The sequence below is a fragment of the Triticum aestivum genome, chromosome 3D (genome assembly GCF_018294505.1).
Source record: "Triticum aestivum cultivar Chinese Spring chromosome 3D, IWGSC CS RefSeq v2.1, whole genome shotgun sequence".
Taxonomy (NCBI): Eukaryota; Viridiplantae; Streptophyta; class Magnoliopsida; order Poales; family Poaceae; genus Triticum; species Triticum aestivum.
The window spans coordinates 405,225,921-405,238,701 of NC_057802.1; the positions used below are offsets into that span (position 1 = coordinate 405,225,921).

Consider the following 12,781-nt stretch of genomic DNA (forward strand, 5'->3'; position numbering starts at 1 on the left):
GCTCCAAATCATGGCTTCTGGTACCTCTCATCCAATGTCACCCCATGCTGTCTTGATGTGTCGCTCTGTCCATCTAATCCACTCCTATTCATCGCCACGAGCCTACTAGCGATGATAGGCGGCCTGTCGGAAGTTCTCAGAGATTGATGCATAGGTAGATGAACTCCTCCCCCGCCCAATTGCAAATCTGAAATGGAATCTATAAGTGGCATAGCTAAACCTCAATCAGGAATTTATGATCCACGTAGCATCTATCCATAGCACGTATGCATACACATCTGAGATCCATTTCCAGACATGCATACTAGAGAAAAGTTGCAAGTTATATATTTTCGTTGTTGTTATTTTTTTTCGCCATGCCAATATATGTGGGATATGTGGCATGTTGTGTTCAAGCAAATGATCTGCCTTAGAGTCTCCATCGACTAAGGGGCTGTTTGATTTGCGACTAACTTTGCCAAAGATTGCACACCTAAGGTTAGGCAAGTTTGACCAACCTAGAAGAGTGTTTGGTTCAAGCCACACCTTAGACAAGCCACACTTGGGCCCAACATGGCATACATAAAAAAAGTGTGGCAAGATTCACTTAGGCTTGCCAACTTGTGGCTCTCATTTTGATGAACTAATCTTAGGCAAGCTTGGTAAAAATGTGTGGCAAAGTGTGACAATGCTAGTCCTAGAACCAAACAGCCGTTAGTTGTTGTGCTTCCCGTGTCTGCACGGGGTTGACCGGCTGACCACGTCGCCTACTAGCTCCAAAGGGTCGGCCTGTTCACCATTGATGATCAGTGTGGCAGCTTTAGCTGGCCGGCCGGGTTCGGCCGCCCGAGACGCTGCAAGAGAACTCGGTCCACACCGATTGCACAGTTTGCAGCTGTACTAGAGTTCTAGAAAGCATGACCCTGATTGATCCGGTGCAACGGTGAAACACGAGGAAGGAGCGGTGAAAACAGCCCGTGTCCTCTGCTCCTGGGCGGCTCAACCCAGTAGCAGCCGCCGTGCCATGGTAGATCCCAGTATAGTGAAGGTCCGTTTGTCCGTACTATTTCTGCTGGTACCACGGTAGAGTGGCTAGTGGCTAGCGCTGGAGTAGATAGCGCTGTGGAGTGTAGACATGAGCCTACCGGTGTACGTACATGTCGTCTACCACGTGGGACTGGTGCCTAAATCTACAGAGAGGGTGGATAAGCCTTTTAGGTTCTGCTTGATTTTGCTGGTGAAGCACATGCGTTCGTTCATTTTTCTTTGGCCGATTGTTTCAGAAACCAAAACCGCCAACAAAATTCGCCCACTCTCGGATGCATTCCGTCGGATGCGTAGATCGATGTAATTAGGGCCTATGGCTATGGAGCAGTCAGCAGTGCCTACAAATTTGATGGTCATGCTCCTGTCGGGCGTGCCGGCAACGAGTGCTCCTGCCACCGTGCCGGCCCCTGCATGCGCTGCCACGGCGCGCGACATGGCCGAGAGGGAGATGGGTGCCACCGCAACGGCGAATCATTTTGCGGCCTCGTGGCACCAGCTGCTGCTTTTTACCATCCCGGAGTGTGGTCGCTCGAGATCCAACATGGTGCCAGGCACGGATCGCTGAAATGCCACCTTCTACTTCGTCCACGAAACGGGCTCCGGTAAGCTGACCCGAGGACCTTGACTTCAATATCTAAACAAACTGGCATCTCCAGACAATATGCCACTTCATACTAGTAGGTCGGAAAAGATGGATCTTCCATCTATGGAAACTCCGAAGATTCCTTTTTTTAAGCCGTACAGAAAGGTAGAACAGCAGCAAGTACAAATATCAACCGTAGTGTGACTACTTGGCAAAAAAGAAAAACGTAGTGTGACTACTGGCCCCTGCTTTTTTTTTGAGACAAACTACTGGCCCTTGCTTGACTTGTCAAGACTGGAATCGACACAACGCACAAGAACGCTGAGGCGGCAAGGGCCCAACGATGAGCAACACGGGCAGGTTCCCAACGTGGTAGGCCCTTAGCGCAGGACCAGGCAGCAGAATTGGCCCAAATCAAAGAAAGACCACTACAGGATGTGATCTCGATCTCCATTCATTATTGTTGGCGCAACATTTATCCAATCAGCAGCAACAATACAGCACCAGAGCGCAAAGACCCTTAATAACTTGCTCTCCTTTTTGAGATTCAAATATGCACAACCAGATCGACATAACTTGGTCTCCTAAGCAGACATTTCCAAGCCAAAGCATATGGCAACCGGCAAAGCTTTGGCAGTCATCAAACCAGGTGTCAGCTTGTCACAAATATACATAGTAGTATTATACTAGTAAGGTGGTAAAGGACCAGCCACGCGTGAAATCTCCAACTGAAGTGACAGTTAATTCAAAAAAGGCAACAGGGGGCTTTTCCGTATACAAGTCATAAAGGAAATGTAGCATAGAAGCATGGTTATGCTTACATCCTTATAAAGTGGCATGAAAAGGCACTACCCATTTGTATATAAAGTTCTATTCCTCAGTCTTCTGGGCCTTCTCAGCTTCTGGAAGTGGAAGCAATCTACCACGCCCCATTGTAAAGCCCCTTGTTCCATCCGGCATTCTCGGTCCAGAAATAGGCTTGCTTGCAGAGTCCGAACCAGGAATAGTAGGGGATGAGCCGTGCCCTGATATGGATATTGAAAACATTAGAAGTGTGCGCGTCCTGTACACTCCACTATAGTTATGTAACATAAATGAGGAAATTAGAGTCAAGGGTGTAAAAGCACAAAGGCTTATGAGGTTTGCCTTCCGCGTTTCTGTTTGGTTATCAAGAATGTGCATGCAAGGATAATCAGGGTAGTTCTTTGGCTCGTGCAAAGGATAAGCATGCTAAAGCAATGGTTCTATCCACAAATTTAAGCCCGACAGAAATTCCCACGTTAATCCTCAAGTTGGAAAGGGACCTAGCTGGGGAAACAGATGACACGACATTGTCACATGGACTAGGTAAATGGAAGTATCACAGCGCATTTAGCAGAGATAAAAAGATCAATCCAGCTTCCCTTACGGAGATTAACATGTTTACCATCTAGCTTCTCTTAGTGTTGATTTTGGAATAAACTCAAGTTATGTGTTCAAATGGACTTCATACAAACGGATGTTGTTCTATCACTACAGAAGTACAAACCATAATCAGATCCAAAATTTCAGTAGGTGACGATTGAGTAGAATACCTTGTCCACTCAGGCCTTTTCCTTGGATTCTGTACCTGCCTTTTCGACCACCGCTAGCATTTGCCCTTTGGTGTTGGCGCACTTCCTGTAGATATGGACAACTGGGTATCACTATCAGCTTTCTTCTGAAACTATACATATGTAATTCTAGTTTGCAGCATGTGCACCGCACAAGAAAAAAGGCCCAGACTATCAGCATGGAAGTGTGCAGGCAACGAATGATGCACTAAAATACAGGAAACTGAACCTTCAATCGTACAATAGAGCATGAATGGAACAAGTATCGAAAAATTCAGACCTCATGGTTAACATCAGAGTTCACATTCTCCTTATCTGAAGCAACCTCTCCTGAATCAGCACCACCATTTTTTTCTGATACCGACTGCTGTACTTCTTTCGAAAACTGGCCCTCGTTGTTCTTTCTCAAACATGTTCCATGATTTTCTTTTGAAGACTGGATATTCTTTCCTGATCCCACTACACTTCGTTTAGCCAGAAGTATGACTCTCATCCCAGTTCTCCAGTTCCTCTCATCGTTTAAGGTGGCCACCTAATATAATAAAAATTTCAAAACATCTTAAAAAGAAGGTAATTATACTATATGTATAGCTCTTCAATTAGCACCGAATGGGTCATTGAATATGAGGTGAATAACTTACAGCCTTCTCAGCTGCCTCCACTGCTTCATACTCAACAATGGCATGTACCTGCACAACCCTCAAGTTACTTGATTCAGCACCACAAGATAATTTTCTCAAGATGTAGAGACGAATGAAGTTATTACTTAATTAAACAGAATACGTATATATTTCCATTGAATAACTAGTTACAATAGAGTGGTTATTTACAAGGTTAATAAAAATGTGCAGAGCTACGTATTGACAGGTATAAAATCAAGAACTGCCATAAATTATCGGTAAGATCTTAAATATGCCACCACTAACCAGATGTTTACAGCATACCTTATTACTCAACATGAAGTCAGGCTTCTTCGATGCTGCAGATTCTCCAACTGCATGTGGATCATGGATGGTTATCTTCATAATTCTGGTATATAAAATGATAAAGTTCAGTTTCAGAATGATGTAGCATTTGCTATTAACTGCCTTCAGAATGTCACACCATAAATTACCAACTGCAATAAAAGCACAGACTACTATAAATGTCCAGCTAACATACTTGCCAACTGATCCAAATTTCTCCTGTATACTCTCCAGGGAGAAATCCAGAGGTAGATTTTCCACCACAACAGTCCTTTTCTGAAAATGGTTTTAAGCTAAAAGTCAAAACATAGTTAAAGAGGGTAAAGTTAAACATTCCAGTACGGAAGGAATCAGAAATTCACCTTCACGTCTTTCAATTCATTGCATGGTAAGGGATGTAACCTTCTGACCCTTTTCCCATTAGAGCTCACAACCTTATAAGACAAGATGACAATTATAAGTGGATATCAAGTAGCCCACACATATTTCCATCTGTATGATCTCCAAAGTGCCAGCAAAGAGAACAAAAGCGCAAAATATTACCAGCTTGGATGATGTCCTAAGGGCAGCTTCAATTGTAGAGTGGTCCTGAACAAGTTTCTTCATTTTTCTGAATGATGCAATAACTCCAAGCGGAACTATTGTAAAGAATAACACACCATTAGAAGAGAGCATTCTACATTTCTATGACACACTACATGAGATGTTCATTAAAATCAAACCATGATGCACATCTATTAAATATGGGCTGAAGTACAATAACTGCCGAGCAACACTAAATATTGAAGAAACACAGCACAATAGAAATCCACAAACGTAGAACCAAAAAAAACACTGAATAAAACATAGTTTACATCCAAACGGGTGCTGAATGGAATGCTGTTTAGGGCTTTAGGCTACTTCATAAGTGTTATTTAGTATAGTGTGTGCATACAAAATTCCAGCAAATATCAAACATATATGATGTATCTGTCTAAAAACGAAAGCAACTCCCTGCCTTGCAAAAGAAAGTGCAGTATTTCTGCCATTCTGTTTGGCACGTTGTAACTAGAGATCACATATATTTCGAAGGAACTATTTGGTTCAGTCCTCGCATCATAATTCCACAAATTATGCCTGCGCAAATTGCTTATTTCTTGTATTTTGTAAGATCTTCATTTATTTATTTATGTTTAAGGGAGTAAGATATTTTATTTACCATTCACCTTATATTGCTTCATGTGAAATTTGAAAATGCGACTCGGTCACCATCACATACAGAACAATACAAATAAAAGCAAAAAATCAATCCATCTTAACAAAATTATGGAGCTATATTTCGATTAGTACAAAATTTCGTTCCTGCGTGCACTGGGCCCAGACATGCCAGACCTAGGTCAAAAATCTGCTTCATTGTAGGCTAAGGAACAACTCAGATGAGTAAGGTACATATCATATTCCTGGGGAAATAATCTTGACAGAGCTACCATGGTGGAAGACCAGGCAACATCTGTCAACCAAGGGATCGGATGTATTTATCTTCATGGTCCCAAACTCCCAAATCAAACCAAAAGCAAGGCAAAATTAACAGAAACCACCAAAAGGGAACTGACAAGATGCTATGCATAGATCTTAAAGAAACAGAAATAAACAATGAAGCCCAATAGTTATTCCACAAGACACTGCCCATGATCTCTACTTGTTTGAATAGAATGGAGTGAATCAGAACAATGTATATGTAATATTCACAGAGGCCTAGACCAGCTTCTCGGCACAACTAAACAAAGCTGCACCATGAGTACCCATGTAAAAGCCTCATCATAAGTACCTGTCACATTTCATCATTTTCATCTCCATTCCACTAGACAGAACAAAGCTAGGGCAAGAGCAAAACATCATGTTTACTAAGGCAGTAATCCTGAGGACCGAGTTTGCAGAGCTAGACCATGCACCATAATGTGTAGGCATGCAAAAATGTTCCACAAAAACAGATGCCAAGAAAGGACTTCAAATTGAATATGTACTGCTGAAAATGCAGCAAATTCTAGCCTTCTAGGGCAAAAATGTTCCACAAAAACAGATGAACAACAAAAGCTTGTTTCTAATACAAGTTCAAATAACGTGGTTGACAAATATAATGGTGCCGTTAGAATAAAAACACTCGTTGTAAGAAGTTGAAAACAGCCAGAATAGTTCATCCATTTTCCATGCCTATTGTCTCATAAACAAACCTAACACAACTAGGAACTAGAATATGTCAACTTCTGAGCACCGTGATACAGAGTGTTTTCATTACATGTATGTCCGAAGGCAATGGCACACTACTTACCATTACCAAGGCCCTCCTTGTTCTTCATCACAAATTTCAACATAAACTCATCTGTGGGAAGATTCTCATCGCTGAAGTAGTACTCCACCTGCAAATATGGAACATGTTACCTTCTAGTAACAAGCACAGCATTCAGAATATAATTTGCTTGCACGAATACAGGATTATACGATTTTTGTGACACGAACTATAAGAGGATGCATTATAGTATATCTATATGAAGGGTGCTAAGTGCTGACTAAAGAGAACACGATACTCAGCATTCTCACGCGAACCAAGTATCAAAAACCGGACTACCATCGGTATACCTGTTTAACTATCTTGTCACGGAGCTCGTCCGTAAGCACGACACCAGAGGTAACCACGTCGGAGGCCTCCGAGGAGGCATCAATGACGGGGACGATGAGGGGGTCGTCCTCCGCCTCAAGAGGTGGCGATGGCAACAGGGGCACCACGCTACCTGTGCCAACATTGGTGGCCTCGGAAGTGTCGGGGACGATGAGGGGATCCTCCTCCGCCTCAAGAGGCCGCGACGGCGGCACCACACCACCTGCGCTAACCACGGAGGCCTCCGAAGAAGCGGGTTCGACGGAGTCGGGGACGACGACCGGGTCGTCCTCCGCCTTGATAAGAGGCGACGTCGAAAGGGCGCCGACCTTGGAGGGCTCCGAAGAAGCGGCATCGGAGGCGTCGGGGACGACGACGGGGTCGTCCTCCGCCTCCGTCTCCAGACGCGGAGGTGGCTGCGGCAGGGATTCGGGTGCCACGGCGACGGGGTGTGGAGCCTGGCCGTCCATACCGGAGGGGATCAGGGGAGCCGAGTCGGCCGCCGACCGGTCGCCGCCGCTCTTGGTCGATGGCGGCTGCGGGGACGGGTGTGACTGCGGGCTCGAGATTGATGTTCGTGTGGGACTTGGGCTATATACGACTCGATCGGTGAGAAACGGCCCGCTGGACAACTGAAACTGGGCCAGAATGTTGTGTTCGTTTTACTTTTAAGAAAAAAAAAATGGAAGTAACTATCTGATCCCTCAAAAATATAAAGGCCAGTACTGGGCGCCGGTGCGCCGGCCGAAAGTTTCGGCCGGTCAAACCCCAGTCGTTCGATTTACTGAATAATAACCGTTCAGATTGCATCTTCTCCCTTGCTTGGAGGTCAAAGCCTCCTCCTTCCTCGCGTACGGGCTGCGCTCGACGCAAACGCATCCTCCACCATGGCGCCTCTTTCTCTTACCCGGCCCTTGCGAAAAAACTCCCGCCTCCCGTGTCTACCCTCCCGCGAAGGACGCCGCTCCTCGCTCGCCTCCTCGTCGACTTGTTGGCAACCACGCCGCCGCTGTTGAAGCTGCATCTCGTGGGTGTTTTGCGGCCCTCGTCGCCATTGGTTGCAACATGGCGTTGCTTCGTGGTCGCATCCTCCGCTGTCGTTTGGTAGCAGCCTCGCCGTTGCAGCCTGCAACCTCGCCGTCAACCCGTCGTAGCCTCGCCGTCATAGCCATTGCTGGCTCTAGCTTGAAGCTTTTTTCATGGTCGCTTGAAGCTTTTTTCGTACCTGCTTCCAGCTTTTCCATGAGGGTTGAAGTTTTTCTGTCATGTCTGTTGAAGGTTTTTTCTTTATCGGTTGTAACTTATACTAGGCCGGTTGAAGCTTTTTTCCATGTCCGTTTGCACCAATTCGCCGCCATTGCCGTCGCAGGTCGCGGTCTCCCCCCACATATGATGGATGTAGCAAAAATCCCGCCGGTAGTAGCAAAATCTTAGGATGGTTGCAACAAAAAGCCACTGCCCTAGTAGGTCGCAGACCCGCCGTGACGAATGTAGCAAATCCGTCGCCGGTAGTAGCAAAAAAAGATGACGGTTGCAGTTTCTAGCTCAGCTGGTTGTAGCTTTCAGGGGGGAGGTCGTCGTTGGAGTGGAGCTAGATGGATGGACGGAGTGCACCATGAGGACGAGGGGGTAGGTGACACACGCCATGGCGCGTCTTCTCCGGCACCGATGGGGCCGTCCCATATCGCTGGCCAAGGTCGTTGCAGCTCCGGCGACCCCGCGGTTGTAGCATCCGCCAACGTCGTTCCAGCATCCCATCACTGCCGGTCTCCAGGATCCTGTCACCGCCAGTCTCCAGGATCCTGTCACCGCCAGTCTCCAGCACCCCGTCGCAGGACGCCATGGTCGTCGGTTGGTGGCGTCGTCGTCAAGGCTTGGATTGGATTGAGAAAGGAGAGAGCCAGGCGTGAGGAACGAATGGATGGGAACGAGTGCATCGCGTGAAGTTGTTTGCATGGGCCTGTGTGTTAGTGCGTTATGTGACCGAGCGGCCGGCCGAAGTTTCGGCCGGCGCACGGTTTTCAAACGTTTACCAAATATAAAGGAAACTTACCTTCAGCCGACCTATTGCGTGCAATCGTTCTCCCCCTCTGTGTCCGTTGGATTGACTCTTGATCAGACGCTCAAGAGCAAGCCCTCTGCGTCCATGTTTTTTTTTTGCAATTCGGCCTTTGTTTCAGAACCGAGGAGGGGCTAGATCCCGCAGCGGCAGAGACTTGGGCGGCTGCGAGGGCGACGGCAGCAAGAATTCTAGCCGGATCCAACGAGGATGATGCACGGGCAAGAGGCGGGGATGTCCAGGAGCAGCGGGGGCGGAGACTCGTGCAGCTCGGAAGGAGATGGCGGCGAGGATTGCAGGCAGATCTCGCTGGATCCGATGAGGATGGCACGCGGGCAGGCAGGGCGACCTGGTCGGAGGTGCAGTGGTCGCCGACAGCGCCGCGAAGGCGTGGATGGGCGGCACCAATCCTCCCTCACCACCATCCGGTAGAGCTCACGGCGAACGACGGTGATGTTTTTTTTGCCACTTCCTCTCTGTTGCAAGAGAGATTTTTCTGTAACACCAGCCATGTTGAAAAACTTCCTATATTATGAAGGTGAAGACAAAAAATTAATTATGCAACATTACCACTGCCTGCAAAGTTTTCGTGCTATAATACCTTTATTGCAAAGGTAATCTGCAACAATACCTTAGTTGCAAGGATTTTCTGTAACAAGACCTCTGTTACAAAACTTCTGCAACAACAGCTTTGTTGCAATGGTGAAAAACGTCGCTCTGTCGCACGATGTCGCCACATCAGTGGCTCGCCAGGTGACAGATCTTTTAAGCAGTGCCCAAAAAATAATCTGACAGATACCCCTTCAGGGTAACCTGAGCGGGCGCTCTTGGGAGCCTCTCCGGGCGTCGCATGGTGTGCCCAACGACTGGCATGTGTCGCACGCTGGTACGCTAGCGGGATCTCTTTTTTTCCACACCTATTTTTGGGTTGTCTTTCTTGTTTTTTCCTAGGTTCCACGAGAGCGGCAGGGATTTCCACTCCACGTGTCGCGCGTTGGTGCACCATTTGGCCAAGGTAATGTTGCGATTTTTTTTAAAGCAGTGATTTCCACAAGAAGCATATTCGTGTTTTCAAAAGGAAAAAATACAGCTTGTGCTTCCATGAGAAGCACAACTATACTTTCTAAGAAGAAAAAACACAACATGTGCTTTTTGAAAAGAAGAAAAAACATAGTATGTGCTTGCACAAGAAGCATAAAGGACAATTATAGTTTTGCTTCCCAAAATGGGGAAAAGTACAGCTTGTGCTTCCCAAAAAGGAAAAGGACGGAAGCACAATTGTGCTCCCCGAAAATGGCAAATCATAGTTGTGCTTCAAAAAAACACAAGCGTGCTTCTTGGTTCCGTTTTGGTTTTTTCGTCTCCAGACTTCTTTTTCCTGGTTTCATTTTTCGGTTTTTGTTTTTATCCTGGTTTTTTTGGCTTTTAAAAAAAAAATGCAAGCTTATTGAAACCTATTAAAATGAGATCTAGTTTCGAAGATCTCGACGCGATAAATCCAACAATGAAAACAGTTCATGATTTGAGCACAATTCAAGAGATTTTTTTTTGATAAAATGAATCTAGGAAAGAAAGGAAAAACTCAAAGTTTGCAACAAGTGGTATGAAAGTTAGAACTCGGGAAAAGATTGTCATGACATACAGTACGTTATTTGTCAGCATAAAATAAGGTAGGAGTAACATTCGCAAGGGGGCCCTTAATTAGTCATTTCAAAGAAAAATAGAAAAAAAAACTCAATCCACGTTCGGGCAAACTATTTAGGGAGCGTCTATTCGGGATTTCCATATTCCTATTCAGCGCTCAAGGCGCCAGCTACAACGTTTTCAGTAGCTGGCGCCCGCATGCTTCTTCCTTCATTATGTAACTGGGCTGACCGGTTTTAGTTCCCCCAACCAGTTTTGAAAACTTTCTAGAAGGTGTTCTCAATTTTATAGGGTGGTTTTTTCTTGGGTTTTTTAGGATGGGTGATACATCTTCATCGTATCTATTTTTTCAAACATTTTTGCTCTTGTTTTGGACTCTAATTTGCATGAATGAAACTAACCCAGGCGGACGATGTTTTCAGCAGAACTACCATGGTGTTATTTTTGTACATAAATAAAAGTTCTCTGGGTCGGACAAAAAATTGCGGAGATTTTTTATTGAATAAAAAAAATATTGGAACGAAGATCCACCGGAGGGGCGCCACCAGTTGATCACAAGGCAACAGGGCGCGCCTAGATGCCTTGTGGAGCCCACGAGGCTCCATCTGGCCTAATTCGAAGCCTATAAATTCTATCTTCCCGAGAGAAAAATAAGAGAAGAAGTTTCATCGCATTTTACAATACGGAGCCGCCGCCACCTCCTGTCTTCATCAGGAGGGCTGTTTTGGAGTCTGCTCGGGGCTCCTGAGAGGCGGATTCGTCGCCATCGTCATCATCAACCCATCTTCATCAACAATTATATGATGCTCACCATCGGGAGTGAGTAATTCATTCGTAGGCTTGCTGGACGGTGATGGAGTTGGATGAGATTTGTCATGTAATCGAGTCAATTTGTTAGGGTTTGATCCTTAGTATCCACTATGTTCTGAGATTGATGTTGCTATGCTTAAAGCTTGTCAGTAGGGCCCAAGTGCCATGATTTCAGATTTGAACCCTCTATGTTATCATCAATATATTTGAGTTCTTGATCCTATCTGCTAGTTGTATGCACTTGTTATTGTTCTGATCTGTAGACCCAAGGTGACAACAATTGGGGTACTCTTCGAGGATGAATGCAATTCGAGGAGTTCATGTATTCACCATGTGTTAATGCTTTGTTCCGGTTCTCTATTAAAAGGAGGCATCAATATCCCTTAGATTTCCTTATGGACCCGCTGCCATGGGAGGGTAGGACAAAATATGTCATGGAAGTTGTATTATAAGCACATATGACTATATACGGAATACAGGTCTACATTGAATTGATGAATTGGAGCTATTGTGTATCACTCTATGTTGTGACTGTTACATGATGAATGTCATCCACACAAATACCCATCATTGATCCAACGCCTACACTTTTCTCATATTGTCTTTGCGAAGTTACTACTACTTCTACTGCTGTTACAATCATTACAAAACTGCTACTGCTACCGCTACTATCAAACTATTCTACTATTGTGGTACTAAATACTCTGTTGCGGAAATATTATTTTCCAGGTGTGGTTGAATTGACAACTCAACTGCTAAGGCTCATAAATATTCTTTGGCTCCCCTTGTGTCGAGTCAATAAATTTGGGTGAAATACTACCTGATGGGGTCACCTATTATAGGTAGGGTCATGGGCCTGACATCTAAGGCCCACCTAGGGACCCACACCATCATTGGAAGGTCCTAGAACCGCATGCACATTCAGATGCGCACCCATGGAAATCCACTTGGATGAACCAACGACACTCGGACGTCTTTCCTCCAGTCAGCCTCGCCAACAACACTCGGCAGAGAAGGCGTAGGGGCGATGTGGGAACTGCAATGGTCGAGTAGCTTAATGCTGGACTTCAAGTGTAGTTATAGCTGCCATTACCAGTAACTGTTGTAGTTATGCTCATTCAACTCCCTTGTAATGTGGCATTTATGGGCCAAGGCGCACTCTATATAAGCCTCCCTTCAACTCCATGGCAAGGGTTCAACACCTTATGTAATCACATAGCCCAAGAGAAAACAAGCCTCCGGGCACGAGACGTAGGGCTATTACCTCTCCGAGAGGGGCCTGAACTCGCTAAATCCGAGTGATACACCTGTGCCATAGCTAGGCTCCGCCCTTTGTTCGTACCCCTAGTACTCATTGTCAGATTCGTTGCCTCGATAGTTGGCACCCACCGTGGGGCTGTGCGTCTAGCGAATATTCGACGCATGTGGAATTTTCATCATCAGCATGATCCTGGGCGGTGAGATCCG

At 45.7% G+C, this 12,781-nt stretch overlaps 1 protein-coding gene across 1 annotated transcript; it reads right to left on the reverse strand.

Moving 5' to 3' along the window:
* Positions 1–2,129: 2,129 nt before the first annotated feature.
* Positions 2,130–7,364, reverse strand: LOC123079210 (la-related protein 6A). Its single transcript, XM_044501921.1, has 10 exons — positions 6,783–7,364; positions 6,475–6,562; positions 4,710–4,804; positions 4,529–4,600; positions 4,363–4,442; positions 4,146–4,230; positions 3,843–3,890; positions 3,482–3,733; positions 3,184–3,268; positions 2,130–2,634 (listed from the first exon to the last, which is right to left on the reverse strand). The coding sequence occupies exons 1-10, from the start codon at positions 7,269–7,271 to the stop codon at positions 2,480–2,482; spliced, it is 1,449 nt and encodes a 482-aa protein (XP_044357856.1). The 5' UTR covers positions 7,272–7,364; the 3' UTR covers positions 2,130–2,479.
* Between the last annotated feature and the right edge of the window lie 5,417 nt (positions 7,365–12,781).

Coding starts and splice junctions, on each gene's coding strand:
- LOC123079210 (XM_044501921.1), bottom strand. CDS start 7,271: ATGGACGGCCAGGCTCCACACCCCGTCGCCGTGGCACCCGAATCCCTG. Junction 4,231..4,362: donor AAATTTGGATCAGTTGGCAA/GTATGTTAGCTG, acceptor TTTATATACCAG/AATTATGAAGATAACCATCC. Junction 3,269..3,481: donor ACTCTGATGTTAACCATGAG/GTCTGAATTTTT, acceptor CCATATCTACAG/GAAGTGCGCCAACACCAAAG.